The sequence below is a fragment of the Stenella coeruleoalba genome (genome assembly GCF_951394435.1).
Source record: "Stenella coeruleoalba genome assembly, chromosome: X".
NCBI lineage: Eukaryota > Metazoa > Chordata > Mammalia > Artiodactyla > Delphinidae > Stenella > Stenella coeruleoalba.
In genome coordinates, this window is record NC_137152.1 from 31,198,063 (window position 1) to 31,223,736 (window position 25,674).

The 25,674-nt window shown below is 43.9% G+C and overlaps 2 protein-coding genes across 8 annotated transcripts in view; both read right to left on the bottom strand.

Annotated features, from left to right (window-relative positions):
- Positions 1 to 1,789: 1,789 nt before the first annotated feature.
- Positions 1,790 to 19,351, bottom strand: LOC307180532 (uncharacterized protein CXorf38). Of its 3 annotated transcripts, none has more exons than XM_079910906.1 (7): positions 18,908 to 19,351; positions 18,612 to 18,746; positions 12,312 to 12,431; positions 10,990 to 11,139; positions 10,511 to 10,690; positions 2,656 to 2,818; positions 1,790 to 2,054 (listed from the first exon to the last, which is right to left on the bottom strand). In XM_079910906.1, exons 1-6 carry the CDS (start codon positions 19,121 to 19,123, stop codon positions 2,657 to 2,659), a joined length of 963 nt encoding a protein of 320 aa, XP_079767032.1. In that variant the 5' UTR covers positions 19,124 to 19,351; the 3' UTR covers positions 1,790 to 2,054; position 2,656. The 3 variants fall into 3 exon arrangements, with proteins under 3 accessions (XP_079767032.1, XP_079767034.1, XP_079767033.1); XM_079910908.1 differs by having other exon boundaries at positions 12,312 to 12,475; positions 18,908 to 19,073; XM_079910907.1 differs by having other exon boundaries at positions 12,312 to 12,475; positions 18,612 to 19,017.
- A 2,160-nt stretch (positions 19,352 to 21,511) lies between these two features.
- The window catches only part of MED14 (mediator complex subunit 14), a 75,412-nt gene continuing 71,249 nt past the window's right edge, over positions 21,512 to 25,674 (bottom strand). For all 5 annotated transcript variants that reach the window (XM_079910764.1, XM_079910765.1, XM_079910763.1 and 2 more), the window contains one exon: positions 21,512 to 23,791. In XM_079910764.1, coding sequence (XP_079766890.1) covers positions 23,718 to 23,791 — 74 coding nt within the window. In that variant the 3' untranslated portion in view covers positions 21,512 to 23,717. The remainder of the gene's footprint in view (positions 23,792 to 25,674) is intronic.

The following is a 25,674-nucleotide window of genomic DNA, read 5'->3' on the forward strand; positions in this document are numbered from 1 at the left end:
TCGTTTCCATTTTAATGTAATTAAATGTTGCCAGAATAATGTTTTCTGAACAATATCTTCTTTTTTTTTTTTTGGCCGCACCTCCCGCCTTCTGGGATCTTAGTTCCCCGACCAGGGATCGAACCCGGGCCCCGGCAGTTGAGTGACAGTGCTGAGTCCTAATCACTGGACCGCCAGGGAATTCCCTGAACAGTATCTTTAATTCATCAGAGCAGACAATAAATCCAGTAAGATGACAGCTCACATACCATTGTCCATACCTTACATATCCTCCATTTGCATCAACTTCAGTGCCTGGCATGTGGTTGATACTTGATAAAACGTTTCTTGGGTAGATAAGGAAAAGCTAAATAGATACAAGAGGTATGAAATGAAAGTGTTCATAATCCAAAGTTCCTAAGGTGAGAAATCAGATCTTAAATTGGTTAGTGAATCAAGATTTAATGTGATCCCAAGTTTTGTTATCTTACATGTAGAAACTAGGAAATATTTCATGGAGTATCTTAGTTTGTGGGAAGTTGCAAGATGAAAGAAAATTGTTACTTTACTATTGAAGTCTTCTAAAGGAACTCCATGAAATGAAGGGAGAAAGAAAATGTAAGATTAAAGACCAAATAGTAGCAGGAAAGATGAAAGCAGGAAGTCGCAGGCATATGTGGATTCATCTAGGTTTTACAGAACTACATTAAATGCATTTCAGGGTAAAAATGCATCCCCCCACCCCCATTCTCTAAAAATCACATCCTTGTTGGGCAGCTGAGTAAGCAAAGGAGCAGGGCTTCACCTGGGCTCGAAACGGATGCACTTCCTCCAGGCAGTGGGGAATGTGGCAATTCTGTCCCTCAAGGTCCAGGGGCGACAAGGCCCAGTTCAGTACTGCTGGCTTTGGAAATGAGCAGAGGTGGGGGAAGGTGAGGGTAGAGCTGATCCCACAGATCACTGCATACAATGGGACAGGGGTTTTGCAGTTTAGGAAACAAACAGGACAAAGTCAAAAGTGTATGACTTTTTGGGTAAAAGGAATAAGGAAGTATGAATGAATCTGTGAATTTGCTGAAAGAAAAGGATGTCTTTGAACTTCCATAAGAATATTAAAGTTTCATTCCTCAATCTCATAACAAAGGACAAGGCTTAGTTAACAGTGTAACTAACATCTGCGTCTATGAATACCTCTAAGCTATCCGTTGACCCTTCAGTTGATGAATATTCATTGAGCACGCGAGGGCCAGGCCTTGTGCTCGGCACTCAGGTTATAACTGAACCGGAAGAGCTGTGACTGCCACCAAGGCTGACTTTTCTTAAGAGTGCCATAAACAAGCCAGCAACCTCAAAACTTGCCCGGACATCCCTGCTTGTGATGCTGGCCTGGGCCCTCCCCCTGCTTTGGTCAGTCAAGTTACTGTGTTCTCCAGCCCACCTCTTTGTCCTACTGCCTCAAGCTACCAGAAACAGGTAGTAACAGTTCTGTACTAACTGGAAATGGCTAGAAAATGGCCTTTCGGGCACATTTTTTTCCTTGCCTGCTGGCGAAAAGGATTTATATCTCAACATGTACATCACAGCCCACCCGTGGGCATCCTCATGAATGAGACTTTCAGGCAAGGGTGTGGGCACAGGACTTGCGTGCCAGTGGGCAGAGAACTCTGCGTGGCCCTTCACACAGGCCTGGCCGAACACAGCCTTTAGTGTTTAAGCAGTTAGAGTTTTAGGACCAGAAAAGAATCTCACCTTTTAAACAGCAAAACCAAACCAAAAACAAAACCCAAAAAACAAACAAAAAAGCCCGGATGACAGCAAGTTTGGCACAAGAGTATCTAATATTTTTTGGCTGGTACAGATCACATAACACCAAGATTAGGAATGTTAAAAAAAACAAAACAAAACAAAACAAACTCCCAAAGAGTTAAAGGAAAGTCCAGGAAAAGATGACACAAATTCCTTTTTGTTTGAGTGGAGTACTTGGGTAAGTTTTCCCTTTTGCACAGAAAAGGACGGCTGAGATGGAAACCCGGCTGACTTTCACAGAACATGCCCGATTTTTGTTGAAGGTCAACCTAAAATAAAAGAAAATATTTAATTTTCTTCATTTGAGAAAAAAAAGTAAAATACTGAAGATAGTTACTTATTTTAACAAGTATTTTTTTAATTAATTAATTAATTAATTTGGCTGCACTGGGTCTTAGTTGTGGCATGCAGGACCTAGTTCCCTGACCAGGGATCGAACCCGGGCCCCCTGCATTGGGAGCGCGGAGTCTTAACCGCTGGACCACCAGGGAAGTCCCAACAAGTTTTTCTTATGAAAATAAACAAATTGCTATTATTCATGCCATGGCTAAGCGTGAGGCATCACTGGCATCACTTTAGGGCTGAAATGCTTCTTGATTATGTCATAAAGTTGATTCATTTAAGACTAGACCAGTGACTTCAGGTATACTTGACTGAACAAAGCTGACAGGGAGTTTATCTTGAACTAGTTCACAGATGTGAGAACCATCAATCAGAAAGAGCACAAAGCTCAGTGTCCTTTCTTTCAAATAAAAAGGACATAGGGAAACTTCAGATGAGACTATGCGTGTTATGGCCTTACCTAAAAGAACAGACATTAAAGAGATGAGGCTATTCTGTCCTTATTTACCATCATATGCTTAAACTCACTTCAGGCCTTCCCTTCAGGTGTCTGTGCCCTAGGTTCCTTCGAATCCAGTTTTTGAGGCTGTTGGTGGAGGCTGTCTAGCTTCTGCATATCTTCTGTAAGACCATTTCTAAGATCCTCGTTGTTTCTCAGAAATTCTTTCACCACTTCCAGTTGATTTAAGATCTGTGAGAAGAAACCATACAATGTACAGCTTAGATAATTTTATAGCAGACTTAAAATTCAGATGAAAAACTTACTAGCTCCAAGACTGGCTCCTGTTCATGTGTCTACCAATAGCTGGTACTGGGGCCACACAAGGGCGTGTTTGCTTGTCTCCTTAACATTTTTTGCTTTTAGGGGTTAATATCCAAAATATATAAAGAGGGACTTCCCTGGTGGCGCAGTGGTTAAGAATCCGCCTGCCAGTGCAAGGGACACAGGTTTGATCCCTGGTCCGGGAAGATCCCACATGCCGCGGGGCAACTGGGCCCGTGGTCCACAACTAATGAGCCTGCGCTCTAGAGCCCTCGAGCCACAACTGCTAAAGCCCGTGCGCTCTAGGGCCCGTGCTCCGCAACAAGAGAAGCCACTGCAGTGAGAAGCCCGCGCACCGCGAGGAAGAGTAGCCCCCACTCGCCACGACTAGAGAAAGCCTGTGCGCAGCAACAAAGACCCAACGCAGCCAAAAAAAATAAAAAATTATACACACACACACACACACACACACACATATATATAAAAAGAACTCACACAATTCAATAGCAAAAAAACCAGACAACCCAATTAAAAAATGGGCAAAGGACCTGAATAGACATTTTCCCAAAGAACTGAATAGACATTTTCCCAAAGACATACAAATGGCCAACAGGTACAGGAAAAGGTGCTCAACATCATTAATCACCAGAGAAATGAAAATTAAAACCACAGTGAGGTATCACCTCACACCTGTTAGAATGGTCATCATCGAGAATTCCCCTGGCGGTCCAGTGGTTAGGACTCTGTGTTCTCACTGCCAAGGGCCCGGGTTCAATCCCTGGTCGGGGAACTAAGACCCCACAAGCCATGCGGCACGGCCAAAAAAAAAGGACAGTCATCATCAAAAAGAGGTAACAAATGTTGGCGAGGATGTGGAGAAAAGGGAACCCTCGTACACTGCTGGTGGGAATGTAAATTGGTGTAGCCACTCTGGAAAACAGTATAGAGGATCCTCAAAAACTTAAAAAAGGAACTACCAGGTGATCTAGAAATTTTACTTCCGGGAATATATCTGAAGAAAACAAAAACACCACGCTGAAGAGATATCTGCATCTCCATGTTAAATAGCAGCATTATTTACAATAGCTAAGACAAGGAAACAATGTGAGGGTCCATCAACAGATGAATAGGTAAAGAAGATGTGGTGTATATATATATATATATATATATATACACAATAGAATATTACTTGGCCATAAAAAAGATGAAAATCCTACCATTCGAGACAACATGGATGGACCCAGAGGGCGTTATGCTAAGTTAAGTCAAACAGAGAGAGATAGATACTGTATGATCTCACTTATATGTGGAATCTAAAACGAAAACAAAAAAATAAACTCACATAAAAAGGGATCAAATTTGCAGTTACCAGAGGTGGGAATAGGGAATTGGATGAAGGTGGTCAAAAGGTACAAACTTCTAGTTTACAAGATAAATGAGTACTAGGGATGTAATGTACAACACAATGACAATAGTTAACACTGCTGTATGGTATATTTGCAAGTTGTTAAGTGAGTAAATCTTAAGCATTCTTATCACAAGGTAAAAAACACTTTTTTCCTTTTTTTGGTATCTATACGAGATGACAGACGTTAACTAAACTTATTGTGGTAATCATTTCACGATCTATGTACGTCAAATCACTACGCTGTACACCTTGAACTTATACAGTGCTGTATGTCAATTACATCTCAAAAAAACTGGAAAAAAATTTTAAAAGATGATTTTTTTTTTGCTGTAAAACTTCCTGCATTTGTACAAAAGGGCTATATGTCTATACCTATATGTGTGTGTGTGTGTGCATACACATATATACACACATACGTATACATACACATACATATATACGTATATATAAAAATAAAGCCCTTTCATTTTGAATTTTGTACCCATTTACTATGATTAAATACATTTACACATATATACACACACACACACACATATATACAAATGTATACACTCACACATATAATGCTCTTTGATTGTGAATTTTGTACACACTCATTACTAGTAAATATGTATATACATATATACATTTATTACTATTCAATATTTATAAAATATACATACATATTTACTAGTAATAAATATACTGGTACAAAGTTCAAGATGAACACAGGGTACAACGTAAAAAGTTGGTCCTCTTCCACATCCTGTCCCCAGTCACCCAGCTCCTCTTAAAGGTGACCACAATGAAGTTTCTTGTGTCTCTTCCAGAGGCAGTCCATGCATTTACACGTGAGCATACATGTATATGCGTGCACACCTTTTTAAAATTTCCGCTTTATTGAGACGTAATTGGCACATTTTTAAAAACACAAACGGCAGCACATTAGACATTGTTCTTCAACTGATTTTTTTCTAGATCAGATTGTTAAGAGTGGCCTCATTATTTTTTTTAATGGCTGAATAGTTTTTCAGTTATGGATGTCTCATGTATTAACATAGTATTTCAAACCTTCTGCTAAGAGAAATACTGCTGCAGTAACTAACCTGGGACATGTGTCATTTTGCATAAAGTGACAGGCTATTTGTAGGATCTGTTTTTAGAAGTGGAATGAAGTTTTAATTGATAGAGTTTTCTGTTTTAATGTTAATAGATTTTGCCAAAACTGTCATCTCTAGAGGTTATACCAATTTAAACTCCCACCAGTAACATCCTTCCTGACATTTAAACTAATAAAAGCATGTATTCTTAGAATAGTACCACGGAAGTGTTTTCACTCGGCTTATCCGAGGATACCCTCACTGGTCACTGTGCTTATTACAAAGAAGAGAGTTATTAATATTTTGGGGTGTGGTGAATTGTTTAAAATGAGGGACCCCCAATTCCAAGCTAAGTCAAGATGATCGACATCTAACGAAGGAAAGTGATGGAGTACCCTACTCGTAGCAGAGTGGTGGTTCTTAAACTTTAGAGATGTACACAATGGACTCTGGTGCAGTAGGGCTAGGGCAGAACCTACGCAGCACCAGGTTACTGTGACGGCAGTGAGTGAGACGGTCGGTTGCAGAACGATGGCTGCCAGGGATGGGAGGGAGGGGAAGACTGGCTAGGGCTTGTGACCAGGATGAACAGGGAACAGGGAGGGCCAGGGTGGAGCTGAGGATGACCAGAGGTCTTCAGACAGGTTACTAAGTAGATGGGGATGTGCCCTTCAGCTGGAGCTGTTTATTACATGGCTAGAAACAAGCCTACAGCTCCTGAAAGATACCTGGGCTTTAAATAATAAATCTGGAAACCATAAAAACGTGAAATGAAGATTACATCAATGACGTAATTCAGTGTACATTAGTAATTAGTAATTGCGGGTACTGCACCGTTAGCACTCATTGCCTGTGCCGGGTGCTCTAGATGCACCCCAGGGTTCTTCCCATTCCTTGGTTCCCAGCAGATGCCCGAGACCATGCCGGCCTGGTCTGTGCACCACACATACCCTCCAAGATGGAGTGGGGTCCTCCCTTCCCATAGACCTTCTCATTTCATGACTTGGGAGCTATGATCCTTTGTGCCGTCACCTCCTGACCCTCTCTGCTCTTGAAATGTGCTCAACAGGGGTGATTATTTTAGCTTGGGGGGAGGAGAAAGAGTCAAAAGGAGTTTTTAAATAAATTTATTAAGAATGGGGGAAGGCTTATGCACGTTTATATGTTAAATGGGGAAGGAAGTAAAGATGGAAAAACAAAGTGCTAGAAAAGTAGTCAGACAGACTTGGATATTGAAGCCCAGCTTTGCCACTTAACTAGCTGTGTGACTTTGGGCAAGACACTTGACCTCTCTGAGCTTACTTCCATATATGCAAATATAGGATGATGATACCAACACCACCGAGCATTCCTGTGAGGATTAGAAATAATCTAGTAAAAGCACCTAGCACTGTGTCTGGTACATTCCTCCCTTCCGACAATCATTTAACAAAAGTGTACCGAGAGTCTACTATGTGCCAGGCAGGCGCTGTTCTAGGCAAAAGATGCTTAGCGCCTCCATACTCCCAGGCACTTAAGCCAAAACCCTTGGACTTGTCTTTGATGCCTTTCCTTCTCTCCCACACCACACGTGCCCCCCTTCTCACCACCTCTACTCTTCACCCTTCCACCTTGGTCTGAACCACCACCTCTCTGACCTGGTACCTGTGGCAGCCTCCTAATGTCTCCCTGCTTCCATCTTTGGCCCCCGGCCCTGCATCCTCCACACGGCGGCCAGCGTGCTCCCTTCACCGTTCTGCTGCTCAGAACTCAGTGCGGCTGCCGCCTCAGGAGGAAGAGCCTGGATCCTCCCAACGGCCCACAAGGCTTCCCTTCGCTCAGCTCCTCACCGCACTCCAGCCAGCCTGCTTAGCTTGCCCTGCCCTCCGCCTGAACGCTCCTCCTCCAGAAGCGCACTCGGCTGCTCCGCACCTCCTCCAAGGTATCGCTAAGTCTCAGCTTCCCAATGGGGCCTCCCTGGCCACCCCGCGCAACCCAACCCCCAGCCCCGTTCGGCCACTCCTGATCCCCACACGGTGCTCCACACAACCCTCCTCCTTCGACCTCGCCCCATCATTGCTTATTATGCTGACCGTTTACCATCTGTTTTGTTCACTGATGCACGCCAAGCTTCTAGAACTGTGCCTGGCAAATAGTAGGCACTCACTCATGAAATAAATCTGGCCTATAACCAATGGAGTGTCACTTCCATCCTTTCCCTGCCTGCCTCGACTGCATCCTGTCACTTCCTCCCTGAGTTTCCCCCTGAAAGCGGTCCCCCCACCAGGGTTTAAGAAGTCAGTAATGATTTTCAAGAATGTGCAAGTTCTTTGCATGGTTTTTAGCCACTTACTGCGCTCAACGCTCTCTGGCTGAATTTTGAACCCCCCAGATCCTAACAGAGCGCCGAGGGCCGGCAGGTGTGTGTGAAGGGCTCTTGGGCGGCAGCTGCTGCTCCCATTTGGCTCTGAGGCGGACCGCGTTTTACAATCACAGTTATGCACGCACAGTGTATTTTAATGGGAGCCCCCTTTTATAATGTTATCATTAAGGCTCGCCAATTGGACAGAAAAGAATGGAGATGATGAACTCTCTGCTTCGTGGTCCCTGGCACTCACTCCCGTGCTCCTTTCGGGGGACTGTCGCACTAAATCACCACCATTAACCCTTTCTTCTCAACTTGGCTTTCCAACCCGAGCTCTGCTGTTTTAATGAACACCAGAAACAGGTCTTGCTAAACATTCACACAAAAAGTGCCGCGGTCATAATACAACCACTGCATTTCTTGATTCCTAATTGCACATTTTTAAATACTTTAACATCTCGAATGAGAATGCGCCTTACCACTGATAGTGTCTTACAGGAAACTGGCAGCATTTTTTTTTCTTACAAGTGACTGAATTAATGGTGTGTCTTGCAATTCATAGTGTTTTAGAGTCACTCAAATTTGGTTTACCAAATCCTCTGACTTTGGAGACTAACCCAAAAGAACATGAATAATCGTATTTGCTGCTGAACTTTCAAAAGAGGTCTGTTCCACACATTGTGGAAAGCCATCCTTCAGCTTCTCAGAGATAACGTGCCAATCAGTCCGAACTTACAACTTGATCAATTGAAATATCAAGAGAAATGCCACGGTCCACTGAACAGAAAGCATGAAAAACGAGAATTTATCACCTTTATCTAGAGACTTGGGGACCCAGAGGACAAGCCAATTAACCCCAATTTCCTCTCTGTAAAACAGAGATAATGAAGGGTTGAAATTTACAATTGCTAGCTGCTCGGTGACATGAGAGCCGCTGCACGGCACGTGGGAAGGCAGGCCCAGGGCCAGAGCGGGAAGACCCCCGGGCCAGCCCTCATACCCCAGCCGTGAGGCCTTGAGCCCATCAGCACCTGCCCCTTAGGGTTGCTATAAAGCAGGGTATTACCCAGGTCCCTTCCCGCTCCCAACTTGCAGAGACTCCTGGTTTCAGTGTGTTGCTACTGATGCATTTTGCTCTTTGTTACACAAACAGGAAAAGAACTGCAGCTCCCTCGAGAAAGAGGAGAGAATTTCTGACGACTCAGGGACCGTGAGCCTGATCCCCCGGTTTTCTTCTGTTGTCTGACTCTGCTTTTAAAAGGAGCAGTGGAAAGAAAACTGGGGATGGTTCTAATGGCATTTTAAAGTAAAGCCAGATGAGGGACTTCCCTGGCGGTCCAGTGGCTAAGACTCCGCACTCCCAATGCAGGGGGCCTGGGTTCGCTCCCTGGTCAGGGAACTAGATCCCACCTGCCGCAACTAAGACCCAATGCAGCCAAACAAATAAATACTTTTTGAAAAAAAAAAAAAAAAAAAAAAAGCCAGATGAAACAGATGGATTTAGAAAATAGCTTTAACAGCCTTATTCGTCACTTTAAATACCTATGGTGTGCCAGGGTGGGTGCACCCCAAAACCACTGGTACCCAGTCCCTGTGCTAAAGGAGTTCATCAAGCTGAGTAAAGCACCTGGGTCAAGGTCAGAAGAGTTAGCGTCGGCATACGGACCAGTACGGAGCATGGCCTAAAAAATGAAATAGACACTTTGTATTAAAACACGCTGTGTTTCACGAGGTAGCCAGTAAAACTACTTTCCTCGGATGAGGTGGAATTGGAGAGGTAAAATGATCTGTCCAAGACATCCTGGGAATCTGGAATTCTAATCCAGCAAGTGCTGGGCTATTTCTGAACCTTACCAAAATATAATTCTACTACTGTTAGTTTTTTTAATATCTTGCATGTAACAAAGGGGACTCATATCTCCTGTACTTGAGACGATCGTTAGCTTGCAGCATCCTGAGCTAGAAGCCTTGACGATCCTTTAACCCCTCCTTCGCCACCTCCCGCCGGCCCCGGGCCACGCCCCAAGTAATCTAACCAGCCACTGCGGCTCAGCCCCAGTAGTGCCTCCCGCACCCGGCTCCTCCCCCCCACCTCTAGCTTCTGTCCTCTTTCTCTCACCCTCACACAACTGCCAAGAGCCTCCTGGCTCGTCTCCAACCTCCAAGTGCCATTAAGACGTCACTTTCTAAAAGCCCTATCTGATCTATTCATTTACTCTCTCCTGATTTAAAACCTCTGTTGGCTCCCAACTGCTTTTTGGGAATTAGGTCCAAACCCCTTAGTGAGGCATAGAAGACCTTTCAAAATACGGCTTTGACCTACCTGACCACCCTCACAACCGACCATACCTCCCTCCTACGTCGCCTCATCACTGTCTGGCCCAGGCTAGTCTTTCATGTCTTGGCAAATGCTCTTGCCAATTTGCTGAACTCTGATTTGATTCTTAGTCCCAGCTCAACAGCGCCTTCTCAGCAAAGCCTTTTTCTGCAATCGCCCCTCTGAACTGCAGAGTCGCGGGAGCCTGCGGTTCAGGATTCTGTGGCCGCCCTTCCTGTGGTCTTCCACTCTGTGGCATATATTAGGCACCCAAACGTTTGCTGATGGGGTGAAAACATTTGTTTAAGGGTAACAGTAATCTATGCCAAAAGAATATCCATTTCTGGAAATTATTTGACTTTTAAAGCAGAAACATAACCGTTAATAAGTTAAAATGTGCTACTCTTCCTCCCTGGTGCCTTTCTTTGTTTTGTTTACTCACACAGAGGATATAATGTTTTTTTTTTTTTACCTCTTCAGGCAACACCTCTTGTCCCTTTGCTTGAAGATATAGCTCTTGAAGTTTTTCCTTTAGTAACTCCATTTCTATCTCGTTTACTTGGTGCTCACTCAGGTAAACTCCTGTTTCATAGTCACACCCATCTGGCTGATCCTCCTCAGGGATGTAAACAGCCCAGTCAGATGTCAACAGCTGTTGGGTTACCGAACAAATATGAACTGATTGAATGGAAAAGATATTCAAAAAAAAAAAGATATTCAAAGAATTTGTAATTAAACATCGTTGACTGGATCCAGTCTAAAAACATCCCGTGACCACAGAAAAGCTGCTCAGCCCAATCACGATTCTGACTTCATATCAATGTTGTTCCCCTACTTACATTCTAGAATTTTGTTTAAATCTAATAAGCTTCAAATTCTAAATGAGTGACTGTGATTCCTTTTTTTCCCCCTTAGGTCTTTATGCAGGAACTGTTAAACGTGATTTTTTACCTGTTCTATTCGGGAGTATACCGCCACAATCTCTGGGATATTCTTAAATTCATTCAGAAAATTTTGGATCTTTATCTGAAAATCTCGAAGCCACACAGAAGATACTTTCATCTCTGAAGAGTGCATGATCTCGTTACGACACTTAATCACCTATAGAAAGACAAGAAGAGAGAAAAGCCTTCAAAGGCCAATAGTGGGGTAAACTGAGATTTTGTAGTTCCAGAGAAAGACTGTTGAAAGGCCTTGTTAATTCTAAAATCCACAAGTGGGTGGTCTGCAGGTGCCGTCGAGGCTCGAGGGGGATGTTCAACCCCCAGCCACTTGAATAAATTAATCGGGGTAAGAAATACAAACACGCCTATAACTGTCGCTAGTCCTTGAAATCTCGTGGCCGGGTGGGTATCTCTCGCACAATCCCCCAAACGCCCTAACTTAAAACAACCTGCCAAAGAGCAAAACTATTGGCTACTGGCTCTGAGAATACCCAAAGGCCAAGGCAGACAATGCAAAACTCTTTTAGTATACATTTCATGCCAAGTCTTCCACACTCTTGGTTAAAAGCTACCAAAGGGGTCGATTTTATACTGTGATAGTTTTTGAGTCCGCTGATGATAAAGGATTCTCAGTCCTTTCAGCTGCTGGCATGCTAGCAAAATATACATGCATTTTCTCTACACATTATAAATAATCCAGGTATGCTATGTACCCTTTGCAAGGATCCTCAGAGTAACAAATGTGCCAGAGCTGTTCTCTGGCGAAACAAGAGATAGTCTAAATCTCCCAGAGGAAGTCTGACAAGCGTAGCGATCTGTTCTGACACTGTTTATCCATTAGGGTTTATATTTTCCTCAGTTCTAGGTAAATTGGCCTTGCAACTGTTTAGCCAATGAGACTGAGAAGGGCAGGATTCCAATGCTGGCATCCAATGGACAGAATGACGCATCACTCTGTATTTGTTTTTTTTTTTTAATATGGAAGATTACTTTGCTTCTGTTTATGGCAGAACAGGGAAGAGAAATGTGAGGCCTGTCGATTTAGTGGCAAAGAGTGCAACAGCAGGTTGTTGGAAAAGTTCAACAGGGTAGGGTTGAAGGGTCAGTCTCCCGCCTGCATTCGCACAGGGGTTCTGGGACATCACGGAAGGTGCATGTGATGTGAGCCCTGCTTGCCTGCTCAGCGATGACAACTGTGGACCAAAGTCTAACTCCTTCGCACACCACTGTCTGGGGAGAGCCGTGAGCAGCACGGGGTGTGGCTCCTGGCTGGTCTTCACAGTACCCACCCGACCAACTCTGTCTGCTTTTCAATCTGACAGTTCTTACCTCTGTGACTTTCTTTCGATCAACCTCGAAGTGATCACAGGAGTTGATGAGACTTAGAAGAGCAACCGCGTCACATTCCTCGGGTCCTGTTTTGTCTGCCAGTCCTCGGGGCATGAAGGCCTGCAGCAGGGGAGGCCCAAGGGGCACTCGAGTCTCCTCCAACCCTAGGAGACATCTATCTATATGGGGCTAGTGGGACAAATGCTATGTGCCTGTTCCCCAAATGATGACTGAAACTCTCTTACTGAGGTTTCAAGTTAGAGCCTCACGAGTCCAAAACACAAGTTGGGAAACAGTGCGGCAGCCAAGCCTCAGCCCAGGGCAATAACTGAAGAGTTGCTCCATCTGTCCACTTGCTATTACAGACACTTACACACTTGACCTAACTGTCCTTTCTTAATGGCATATAAGCATGAGGCAGGGGAAGAAACCACCCTTTTCTTTTCCTTACTGAAGTTTCAGTGGCTGAGTTGTTAAAGAAGATTTAAAAGTAATAGTTATTCCCAAGTGGACACTTTAAAATTACTCGAGAAAGTTCAGTATGGTAGTAGAAAGTTAAGAGTCTGGGCTGTGGAATGCGACAGATCTGGGGTGCAAATCCCAGCTCTGCCACTTGTCAACTGCGTGACCTTGGGCAAGTTACCTATCCTCGGATTCCTCATCAGTAAATAGGGGCTAACTGTCCTCATCTACCTTGAAGGATGTTTCGAGAATTAAATGAGTTAATGCGAGTAAACCACTTGCACGGTGCCTGGCACATGCTAATACACAGGCCACAAATGTTGGCAGTTATTATGCTGATGGTGCAAGGTGAGCAGGACCTACACAGGCGTTACAGACGGGGTCCCAGGGTTTGAGATACTAGATACAACAGAATGGCCTCATTCGAGCATGATCTTTCCTTTTGTAGCATTTTATGGTGTGTACCCCCAAAATGGTGTCATAGCAAGGCTTGGGCGTATTTCTTTCCCGAAGTATTTCCAAATTTACATCTGAAGGCAACAACTTTACCAAGCTACGAAGCTCGAGAGTACATTCCTGCCAAGGGACTAGAAGAGATGACATATGAAAAATGACTCGCCAAAAAAGAACTCTAAATAAAGAGACCTGCTCCCTTGAAAACAAACACATTTCCGTAGGCAAGCAACCATGCTGCTTCCTACAGTGCTCATGGTGCAATGCAGAAAAAGGAACACGGTATGGGCCGACACCCCCCAAGGAGAGTCAGGGCTCTGTTCCTGATGGTGGCAGAATCACACACCTCGGCCTCATGTAATTGAGAAGAATTCTACACACACTGGATGGCCCCTATCAAAAGGTACAGTAGCCAAGACCATCACTGTCTCCGGCCAACCCGCTGAAAGTAGATTATGGATGTTACAAGTGTTAACAAAGAACTAATGTATCACAGGCAAACTAATTTGATGAAATAGAGGAAAAAAAGAGGAAGGAAAGAAACACTGCTTATTCCAACTGTGGCTGAGAGGAACACCCAAAGTGGGAGGGGCCTTAGTTGCCTCAAAACCAAGCAGAGTTTTTCTTTCCCATTACAAGGTATGTCCAGTCTGGCATTTTCTCACCAATATAAACCTGTCTCTCCCACGTCAAGGTTTTATTCTAGTACTTCTTTCCTTTCCTCAGAACCAGAAGCCGACAGAGGCTCTGCCGCCTCCTTGCCTCTGAAAGCTGTTTCTTAAAATGGTATCGCCTACCGCCAGGTTCCGTACGTGACAAGCACAGGGTGAGAAACACACGCTATTGCCTCTCACTACCCCCTCCTGTCTCTTCACTGAGTAGTAGGAGACAAGGGTGGAGAAATAAACAGGGGCCAGACGTGCTGGGCCTTACTGGACTTGACAAGGAGTTTGGAGTTTACTCTAAGGACATCGGGAAGCCATCCAAGGGTTTTGGGCAAAGGAAGAAAGCGATCTGATTCCCACATGAAGACCGCACATCCTGCTGTGTGAAGGACCAACCAGGGGTGAGCAGAGCAGCAGAGGCGGCCAGGTGGGAGGCTGGCAGGAGAGGGGGCGAGAGCTGTGATGCAGAGATGGCGAGGATGACTCCAAAGATAATTTGCACGTTACGAATAAGAGGGGTGGTGGGGGGAAAGAGATGAAGCAAGAATGACTGTAGGTAGTTGGTGGTGGGGCATGGGCGCAGGCTGGCGGGGAGAGATGAAGAGTCCTGCTTGAGAAGAAAAGACGAAGTACCCAGGAGGTGATGAAGTGAAGGCATCAAGTAGCAGCTGGGTATGGGCCCCCGGAGCGCAGAACAGCGCATTGCTAGGGGTACCAATCTGGGAGCCGTCAGCAGAAACGTAGTATTTAATATTTCACTCCACGGGCCTGGGCAGTATCACCAGGGGAGAAGGCGGGATGGGGAGGGACAGAAAAGGCCCGAGGAAGGCCAACCGACACTCAGAAGGAGGCTAAGGAGGAGCCGGGGAGACAGGAGGAAACCCAGGAGGGGAGGATGTCACAAAGCCAGGGCTGTTTCAAGAAGAGTGGCCTGCAGTGCGGCAGCGCCGAATAGCTGAGAGGTAGGAAGGGCGAGGCCAGAGAACGGAAGGTCACGTGTGCCCCTGACAAGACATGCAGTGGAGTGGCGGGGCAGAAGGCAGAGGGGAGTGGGTTGAAGAGTCAACGGGACCTGCATGAACCCTGAAAAGAGAATTAGGCATAAAGCACTTTTTGAGAAGTTCTACTGGGTATGTATGTGGGAGGCAGTTAGAGAAATGGGGAGACAGCTGGACGGAATGGATGAAGGACATTTTTCTTTCTTTTCAAATTTTATTTTCCAAGTATTCACTCAATTCTTTTTTAAAAAAAGCTTTATTAAGATGTAATTCACATACCATATAATTCACCCATTTAAAGTACACAGTCCTTCATGGAAAAGACTCTGACAAGCACAGGTTTCTGGTAACTGACTATACTGCTGAACTGAATGAATAAGCATTTCCAGAACTCTAATGGAAAACTGATGAATTCACAAAAGTGCTAACAAAAGATCAAGATGAAAAAAAAATTAATTACATGGGACTGAGTGAACTGATGAGGATGATTATAATTTTTGTGACTTTCTGTGTGAATTAAAAAAAAAAAATCCCACAAGGACTCAGAGGCAAAAAATATACAAATCAATTTTCACTGCAAAGTAAAGCAGCTGTTACCGTGGAGGATTACTGGACTGAACGCCAATATCATGACATAGTATGAGCGTGTTTCGTGTTCGGTAATTGCAGTCGTTGTTGCTTTTGTTGTGGTCATCCATTTACAATGCTCGATGTCAGTTTATTTATCTCTTGTAAAAATAAAATACAGTGTGTGTGTGTGTGAAAAAAAAAGAATGTGAATACAGGGAACTTTGGGAAACTAGAAAATCTAGAAAGGATTCATTGGTAATTATTTATTTTCAATGAATAAAATGTAATAATACGGCTAAAAAAATAAATGAAGTACACAGTTCTTTGTGATGACATGGATGGATCTTGAGGGCATTATGCTAAGTGAAGTAAGTCAGACAGAGAAAGACAAATACCATATGATCTCACTTATTCGTGGAACCTAAAACAAAAACCCCAGCTCGCAGATGCAGAGAACAGACTGGTGGTTGCCAGAGGTGGGGGGTGGGGAGTGAGCAAAATAGGTGAAGGGGGTCAAAAGGTACCAACTTCCAGTTATAAAATAAATAAGTCCTGGGGATGTAATCCACAGCATGGTGACTATAGTTAATAATACTGTACTGCAGTATTTGAAAGTTGCTAAGAGAGCAGATCTTGAAAGTTCTCATCACAAGAAAAAAAAATTTGCAACCACACATGGTAGTGGACATTAACTAGACTTACTGTGGTGATCATTTCACATTAAATATCGTGAAATTAAATATTTAAATATTTAAATATTAAATATCGAATCATTATGTTGTATACCCAAAATTAATATAACGTTACAATCAATTACACCTCAATAAAAAAATTAAGCATTTACAGTTTAGTGGTTTTCAGTATATTCACAGAGTTGCACAACTATCACCACAATTTTAGGACATTTTCATCACCCCAAAAAGAAACCCTCTACCCATTAGCTATTGCCCCCTCTCTCCTTCAGGCCCTGGCAACTACTAATCTACTTTCTGCCTCTATAGATTTGGCTATTCTAGACATTTCATATAAATGGAATCATACAATATATGACTGGCTTCTTTCACTTAGCATAATGTTTTCAAGGTTCATGCAATACTGTAGCATGTATCAGTACTTCATTCCTTTTTATGGCTAAATAATATCCCATTGTATGGATAAACCACATTTTGGTTATCCGTTCATCAGCTGATGGACATGTGTGTTGTTTCCACCTCTTGACTATTGTGAAGAGTACGGCTATGAACATTCGTGCACAGGTTTTTGTGGGGACACATGTTTCCACTTCATCAGGTATGTACCTAGGAGTGGCACTGCTAAGTCATATATTAACTCTATACTGAAATCTCTTTCTTTAAAAAAATTGAATAAACCAAGGCAGTACTAAGGCTATTTGTACGGTGATGGGAATAAACTGGGAGGTCGCAAGAGTGGAGACTCAAAGTCCTTGGGCAGGTGGGAGGGGATAAGGTCCAACACTCAAGTGGAGGGACAGGGCGGTAAGAGGAGAAACGCCCTTCCTCCTTTGTAGCAGAAGGAAGAAGATGGTGCACATTGAGGTAGGCTGGTAGGTCTGGCAAAAAGATAAGAAAGCGAGAGCAAGGTTAGCAGCTGGGATTGCAGGTGGGGGAAGAGGAGTGGGAGCTCAGCGAAGGAGAGGCAGCAACAGTTGTCTCCGGGAACAGGAACCTACGGAGAGACAGGGCCAGGCTGCTGGGCTCGTGATCAAGAACTGAAAGCGAAAGATCCCTCGAAAGATTCTTCCCCAGAGCAGCAGGTGTGGTGTCATCAGGGCTGGAGCTGGGCCTGGCAAGTGCAGAGAAAGGAGGAAGAAGACCGAGACAACTGCAAGGGACCGAACAGAACGATGGACTGTGGAATCTGGGCTGGCTGAGGAAGCAAAGGAAGCTGGGAGGGCAGAGGCTGCTGGGGATGGGGAAAGCTGTGGACTTTGGAGAGGGACGAAGGGTGGGGCAGAGGTGGGGGCGGGTTGAAATAAGTACACCGAGGGCAAGCAGGATGTTGGACACCGCAGCTCCCTGTGCTGACACAGTCCGGGTGTGAGCATGCAAGTGGGAGGCTGAGGTCGAGAGGATCCCAGGATGTTTGAGAGGGGAGTCCAGCTTGGGGAGAGAATATACACATGTGGTTAGACTAGGTCTGCAGGTGACAGCAATGAAGAAGGGAAAGAGCGGCAGAAACAGGTGGCATGGGCTTCAAGAGGATTCTGAGGGTATGAAAGCAGTGACAGAAAGCAAACAGGTGAGGGACGGTCATAGCAAAGGGTAGAGTTTTAAGTTTTCTTCTTTTCTAAGTAAAAGCAGAAGTTGGCAATTCTATGGCGGCAACAAACCAACGGGGGAGAGGGTATGATGGGTTTACTGGACCACGATAGCCAAAAGTCTGGGGGCCACCGATATAGTCCAACTTCCTCATTTTTGAGGTTAGGGAACAGAGGCTGGCCCAGTGGTGCACCACAGCAGCTGGGCGGAGATTCTGATCCCTGCTTCCCAGGCACCAAGCCTGTGCCTGCTGGTAACTAGCATGTAGACTGACGCCAGAGGTGAATTTGTGTTAGGAGGCTACTTCGACTCCCCCTCCCCCCCTCCTACTGGGCTTCTGGCAAATATCAAAAAATCAAAAAAAATTCTTCAATCAGCCCAGCTAGTAAGTCACATCACCAAGATCTGAAAACGGGCCGAACAGTCCCCTTTTATCTGGCTGCCTACCCCACCCCTACCTCCCCAAAGTTTTACTCCTTAGCTAGGCACTTAAGGTCCTTTCTATCTTAACCCCAACTTCCCTTGGCTTATTCTGCCATCCTCATGGCACCTTACAGACAAAGTGAGCTACGCAGGGAGCCTACCCTCAAAAGGCCTTGCCTGCTTCTCCCTCTGTGCCTGTACCCATGATGCCCACTCTACATCTTGCCCCAGCGTCCCTTGTTGAAATCTTCTACTTCACTAAGCTGCGTTGGGTCCGATATAACAGCCCTGAGCCGCCTAGACACTACACCCTTGATCAAAAGCCCAATCTCTCTCTGCATCTGTTTATGGGGGCCCAGCTCCCACACAGACCCAACAGACGCCCCGGGCTCCAGGTAACTCCTACCTGGTGGGCCAACTCCTCCTACCCTCCCGACCGCAGGTGCTTACCTTGGCCACCTCCCAGGCGTCGACCGGCCAGCGGACCGGCCGGCAGTTTCCCCAGTGAACGTCTCCATTTCTGCTGGTGTGATGTTTCAAAATCTCCCGTTTCCACTCTGCGCACACCTGACACTGAGGCTGAAACTACAGGGGGCGGCGGTGAGGAGGGGCCCGGGAGGGAGGGGCGGCGTCTGGGCATCTGAACCCCAGGCACGGCGGTCGGCCCGGCTCCGGGGAGGGCACGAGGCACTGCGCCCGCGGACGGGGTGAGGGGCGACGGTCAAGACACCGGGCCGGGTGCTCACCTGGCGGGCGCGCGGGCTGCACCGCGAGCCGCTGCGGCAGGTGGCGAGGGGGCCCAGGCCGGGGGCGGCGGCTAGCAGGCTGCGGTGGAAGGCGAGCACCTCGCGGCCGACGAAGCCCTGCAAGCAGCCGCGTAGCAGTAGCAGGCAGTGGCCCGCCTTCACCCAGTTCTTGTACTCGGCGCAGTTGAGGCGCGCAGCCAGCTCAGAGAGCACCATGCCGGGAACGAGCCCGCGGGGCCACGGAGCGAGGGGCGGGGCGGACGGTCGTGCGCAGGCGCGGAAGTCTGGGCGCGCCCGAGGCGACGGCGGCGCTCTGGGCGTGGCCCCGCCCGAAGGCGCCCCGGATTCCCCCAACCGCCAGGCGGCAGGGAGTTCTAGTTTCCGGGGCACGTCGGCCCCACCCCCGTCTTAGATGGCGACCGACGCGTTATGTACTTTGGTGCTCGCCCAGAAAGCCTCTACTCTGTTCCCCCAAACTGAGACCTCGCCAGCCAACGATTGGGCTCCCTCTCGTGAAGCCTGTGCTCCTGTTCTTTTTTTTTTTTATTGTAGAGGTGTAAGACGGTGCTCAAGACAGTTATTGAATTACTTACGTTCCTTGTGTTATACAATTCTAGAAAGTTTATTTAACCGGATCCTAAGCCCGCAGGTTGGCTGTAGCCTATCTGGACATTAGTGAAATTTGACCGTTGGCTGTCTGCACCGCGCACCTGTTAAGCGCCTGCGGTGTGCCAAGGTGACACAAAGCTCAGAGACATCCGCCATTGGGCTACCTAGCAGAGGCAAAACAGGACGACACATCACCCGGATTCTGGAGGGCTGCATCGCCCCGAGTGGGATGAGGACTTCTTCCACTATGGTCTTGAAGCATCGAGCTTAGGTGACTTAGTACTCTTGGTTATATGATAATTAGAGCTCCTTGCATAAGGTAATCTAAGTTCCAAATAAGTGCCATGAGGGTCAGAAGGCAATGGCTTGTCAACTCCGAATGACAAGAGGTCATCTCAATTTTAGTTGCTTTTAGTGAGCTGCTTGAGCTTGGAAAACATTTTAAAATTGTGTGTAGTCAAAAGGCCCTGAGGGAAGAGCCTAAACATTGAAGCCTTCCCCTGACTTTGTTTCACAGCAAAGTGGCAGTGTTCAGGAGGGTCAGCTTTGGACTCAAAATGCTGCTTCTTAGCTGTTTGATCTTAAGCAATCTTAATTTGATCTCAGCAAATTCCTTCATTTGTCCAGGCCTCAGTTTACTCACGGTAAAAGGAGGCCTACCCTGTTGGGTTGTTGTGACAATTAAATACAGTCTGAAATACTTAGTGCCGGGCAATAGTAAGCTCTCAGTAAATATTAGCTATTATTTTATATTGACCTAAACGTGCCCTTTCATCAATCAGTCATTCCTGGGCAAAGTATTTTAACAAATCACTGGCCACCTGGAAATGGAGGCAATTTATAGAAAACCGTGAGCAGATCATAGCCTCCTGGAATTCTGCAGCACAATGCTGGCTGGCCTCTGCTAATTTTTTCTTAAAAACCTCGATAGTAAATCCATCCCAAGTAAATTTCAAATCATTCCCTTAGACAAACTGTCCATTCCCATTAAACCACATGAAAAAGGAAATTCCACAGGGAACAATGAAATATACATTAACATCTTTCCTTTCTGTCCCTTAAGTTCCCTGAGTATAAATTCTCTTATCATTTTCTGTGTATTGATTTTATATCAGGAACACTTGGATGATAGTAAACTGGATTAAAGTAAAATGTAATAGGTATTTCTTCTGGGGAAGAAACCATGAAAGAAAGGAGTATCTTTTTTTTTTTCTTCTTTTTTTTTTGCTGTACGCGGGCCTCTCACTGTCGCGGCCTCTTCCGCTGTGGAGCACAGGCTCCGGACGCGCAGGCCCAGCGGCCATGGCTCACGGGCCCAGCCGCTCCGCGGCATGTGGGATCTCCCAGGACCGGGGCACGAACCCGCATCCCCTGCACCGGCAGGCGGACTCTCAACCACTGCGCCACCAGGGAAGCCCCAGGAATATCTTTTTTTATGTTGAAATTGGACCCAGATTTAGAGTAGCAAAATTATATTTCTTGAAGTTATCAAATTAACCATGATCCCCAAAACGACTAACAGTATATTTAGTATCTCGTCGCTGAACAGGTTACTGTGTTAACTACAACATAGTAAAGTTATTAGTGGTGTTTAAATTTAAAATCATGTATATTTTAGTTTATGCTTGCACTTAGCTCACTCAGTGTTAGTTTTCAAACAAAGTTCAGCGCTCCTGTTATTAATAACTTGATATGTTCTGTTAAAGTTTTCGCTTTCTTCCTCTCTAATTCTGAAAATACTTCTAATACATTCTGTTTTTTTTATCTTTTGGCCGTGCCGCGGCACGTGGGATCTTAGTTCCCCGACCAGGGATTGAACCCGCGGCTCCCTGCATTGGAAGCGCGGAGTCCTCATTTCAGCAGATGGAAAAAAGAATGCGGCAAATCAGGACCAATTTCTTCAAGGTTAAGCTAATAATAAACCAGACTACTACCCAAAACATCTTCATGAAAATTAACTAGAGAGTTGGTAGTTCTCTGAAACTTGTATGAATTTTATTTATTACTGAAATTTCTAAAGTCACATTGAAATACACTACAGACCCAAACCACCTATTAGGCAAAATCCCTATGGGCATACAGTCCCTTCGATTGAACTTGGTTAACAGAAGAGGCAAAAGACATAGTTTGTGATGAAATCTAAGATTCAAATGCTCAGTGTTTTCAAGCTGTAATAAAGTATGCATCAATTCCAAGTATCAAGCGTGATATCAAAATTCACATCCATGGGTTTTCTCTTCATAAGCATCAAAAGCAAATTCTGTTCACTGAATTCTATCTTTTGATTTGCACAATGCATTCAGAGATGACTTATAATAAGGAACAAAGTATCCACTGACTGTATCATGTTTAAAAATGCAATTAATATTTCAAAACCACAATTAAAAGGGAAAATGCCTGAAAATTTAACTCTATTAATAAAATTATTTGAGACAATATTATCCTGCCGATAAAAATACATTTCTTGTATATACATGTAGATTTCTACATGAAAGAAAGGATTCAGCTCCAAATAGGAAAGGGCTGACCCTTGATAAAAGACATCTCAGACTGCCAAACTGATGTGATTACCATTGTAAGGTGAACCAAAAACAGAAGGATAAAAGGTAAGTTAAGGGAAGGATAAAAGTTTAGTCACCTGCTTCTGCATAGTGGCAGAGTTGGGTGAGAAGCAGGAGATGAAGGCAGAAATAAGACATAGAAGAAAGGCAAAGAAGGCCTCAGTTCCGACCAGAAATGAATGGAGAATCAAGCAAAGTTGAGAACAGATATTAACTGCAATGAGATGCTTGAAACTAGAATTTGGCAGTTGATAGTCACAGAAGCTCAATTAAATCATCTTAAAGTAGAATTAGATAAAGCATCTAAAATTTCATGGAGAACAAGTATAACAGTGATCAGATAGCTCAGCATGGTATTACCGTTTAAAAAACTTTCCCAAATAACATCAAGTCTCCAGAAGACCTTTGCTTTGGATCATGTTCTTTGAAGCTTAAAAAAGTTCCCGACGGACTGGGAGAGACAGCACAGTGCTCCGAACAGAAACTCTGCTGAGATGTGTAACAGAAACTCCATTTGACCCTGGACAGACCCTGGGTCTTGGATTCTTCCAAGTGAGTGCACTGCACCAGGCTTCTTCCAGGTAAAACATTTCATCATTTTGTTGACAATAAATTAAATTGGGATTGTTTAGAACCACCCCAATTCTGGTGGGGAAGGCAAGGGGGAGAAGTTAATCAAGATAAAGAAACGTCACAGAAATTTCATGCAAGGGTAGAGCATTCAAGTTCTTGGTTTCCTAATTAATGCTATATGCAGAAGTATCCTGTAAACTAAATTTGCCTAACAGAAAAGTTCCCACATCCTCAACAGAGAATGACTCTAGTATTTGGGATCCTTGATCAATATGAACTACTTACTGTTTGTTCTCAAAGATTGGGTTCTTTCTTTTTTACCCAAATCCTACACTGAAAGACAACCAAGGTCCTAAATGTTAACCACCAGTCAAATTAGGAATGTTTAAGGAAAATAAATTAACCTTGAAACAAAGATATTTTGGTCAAATTTCAGACATGTATTATTAGAAATTAATTACTGGCCCCACCAGGTTAAAGATGAAGGGAGGCCCTGAGAAGTCTACAGAGCTGATATACACACAAGTGAGGGGTCACTTTTTTAACCTAGTTTTATTAAATATTGCTTCTTTGGGATGTGTTTATAACAACTCCCAGAACATTTTCATGTAAGGATTCAAAGCGGTCATATTAAAATACAGCTTCAATATAAAGTTTATCACAGTTTTACAGTATTCAAAAATGACAGACCTGCCTTAAAAAACAAAACCCAAAAAAGGACTATTACACCCAAAACATAAGAAAACAATTAAATAAACAAATTTGGCATTTCCATAATTTTATAGTATAAAACAGAATATTAAATCTATTACTGGCAAGCGGACACTGACGTATTACCTAATTTGAAATGTGTCCCATTTAAACACACTATACAAGTTCACTATACAAAAGATTGATGGTCTTTTTGATGAAAGAAGTGCACCCTGAAAATTTTTGCCACTTTAGAATATTCAGCTCTTAAAGTCAAAAAAGTCCTTTTGCTTTTTTAAACTGAAGGCTGAATTCAGATTTTTTTTTTTGTTGTTTTGTCTCTTTTGTCAGCCTTCCTGGTTTAAAAACAATAGTATCTATGGACGCCCACCAGGGGGCAGTGTAAGATTAGCCATTAAATCACGAACAGCGGCAAATATTGTGCATTCACCTGCAACAGAGAAAAATGGTCATTAGCTATTCGCAATACAGGAAAGATGATGTTAACACACCGGTGGGGGTAGGGGTAATTAAGTCTAAGATTAGCAAGAACTTTAAAGACCAAAACAAAAGACTAGATTTTAACTGCACGGATTATAGGGGATTAAGCGTTAAGTATCAGATGATACTTGGTTTGGGTTTTGTTTTTTTCATCATGAAGACATTTTGGGCAACTCCCAGTTAGATCTGAATTTAAGACAATATGCCTAGAGTTTCTCTACAGAAACACTGGAGCATTGGATAAGACTTTGAAGTCGGACTTCAAGGCTCCTGACGACCTTTTCTTGAATCTAATGCAAGATCTAATTTTATATTTATATATTAGTTAACAACATCAATCGTGTCCTTCTGATGTTGCATTAAAGGCCAGATAAAAATGTCTACGACAGCACTAATAGAACCTTCTGTGATGACAGAAATATTCTATATGTGTGCTGTGGCTACTGAATACTTGTAATATAGCCAGTGTGACTGAGGAACTGAATTTTACATTTTATTTGATTTTAAATAAATTTAAATAGCCACATGTGAAGAGTGGCAGTTATACTGGACAGTGCAGGTCTATGACACCTATTGGAGTCTCCCTCAAATTTCCAGGAATTGATCAACTTCTGGAGTTCAACGTTAAAATCAATTAATACAAAAATAGAATGATTTCTCCTTCACCGGGGAGGAAGTGATGAGTTTGGGAGGAGGGGAGGGGTGGCTAAAGTACAGCACACCAACAATCCCAAAACAAGATTCGTTTGTGTGCGTGTGTATGGGGGGGTGGTTGGGGGAGGTTAATGATTCATCCTCTCAATTTCCCCTTTGCTCAAAGAACGAAATACCCTGCCTCTTACTTATTGTGTGTGTGTGTGTGTATGTGTACATACACATACACACACACACACACACACACACACGTATCTCAAATATTTCAATACAATAAACCAAAACCAGTTGTAAATATTAGAAACCCCAAACCGGGTCCTTTCCCTAGAGCATGGCCTAACGCTACAGTGGCTGAGAGCGAAGGAAGTGAAGACCTCAATTGAATAATGGCCTTCCGGCAAAGGGCAGGATGTGCAGTGATCCTGCGCAAGTCACTGCAACCTTCTCTCCAACTACTGGAAAATTAAGGTACAGAAAGAAAAATCCAAAGGTTTAACCAGTCTAAGGTCAAATAAAGGAAAAAAAGAAATATACTTCCAAAATATCGCAACAATTTCTTAAATAAAAGAAGTTACAACTTTTTATTTTTTAAAAAACACATTTTCGTTATTGATAGGGAGAAAAACTTGCTCGATCCCAACAGGATCAAACATTCTTTCCTTTAAATTTTAAATTCCATGAGACATAATAATGATAGTCATCTGCTTGCGAAGGAATGGTGTTTATTATCAAAGTTACACTGAACTGCTACTTGGAAAATGCTGATAGCTTTAAACTTTGATTCTGAAGGACCTATTCTGAGCTGAAAGAAGAGAAGTCAAAGGATGAAAGCAGAAAATTATAAGAAGTGGAAGAAGCATTACAACAAAAGAAGCACACCCTTCTCTACTGCCCAGTGTGTTCCTTATAAACTATATGTAGGTGAGAACTTGTCTATGTATACAATATGGGGCAACAAACAGCTGAAAATATAATTTCTCCCATGATTCCTGTGTCTAGTAAAATTTTGACACTGTGGTACCTAAAAAATGTTTCAGAGAACAACTTTCCCTCATTTAAAAAATTAATTCTGTTATCATACTATTCTAAACAGAAAGATACAGAGGACTTCCTTAATATTAGAAATAAGCAAATTTTAATTTAATTTCCTTAACGTTAGACATAAGCAGAATGGAAGAG

What these genes read in the sequence shown, in the direction of transcription:
- LOC307180532 (XM_079910906.1), bottom strand. Translation starts at nt 19,123, where the DNA reads ATGGTGCTCTCTGAGCTGGCTGCGCGCCTCAACTGCGCCGAGTACAAG. An exon ending in ACGCCTGGGAGGTGGCCAAG is followed by an intron (nt 12,432 to 18,611) that starts GTAAGCACCTGC and finishes CCCCTGCTGCAG; the next exon opens with GCCTTCATGCCCCGAGGACT. An exon ending in AAGAGGTGTTGCCTGAAGAG is followed by an intron (nt 2,819 to 10,510) that starts GTAAAAAAAAAA and finishes TTCTTCTCACAG; the next exon opens with ATCTTAAATCAACTGGAAGT.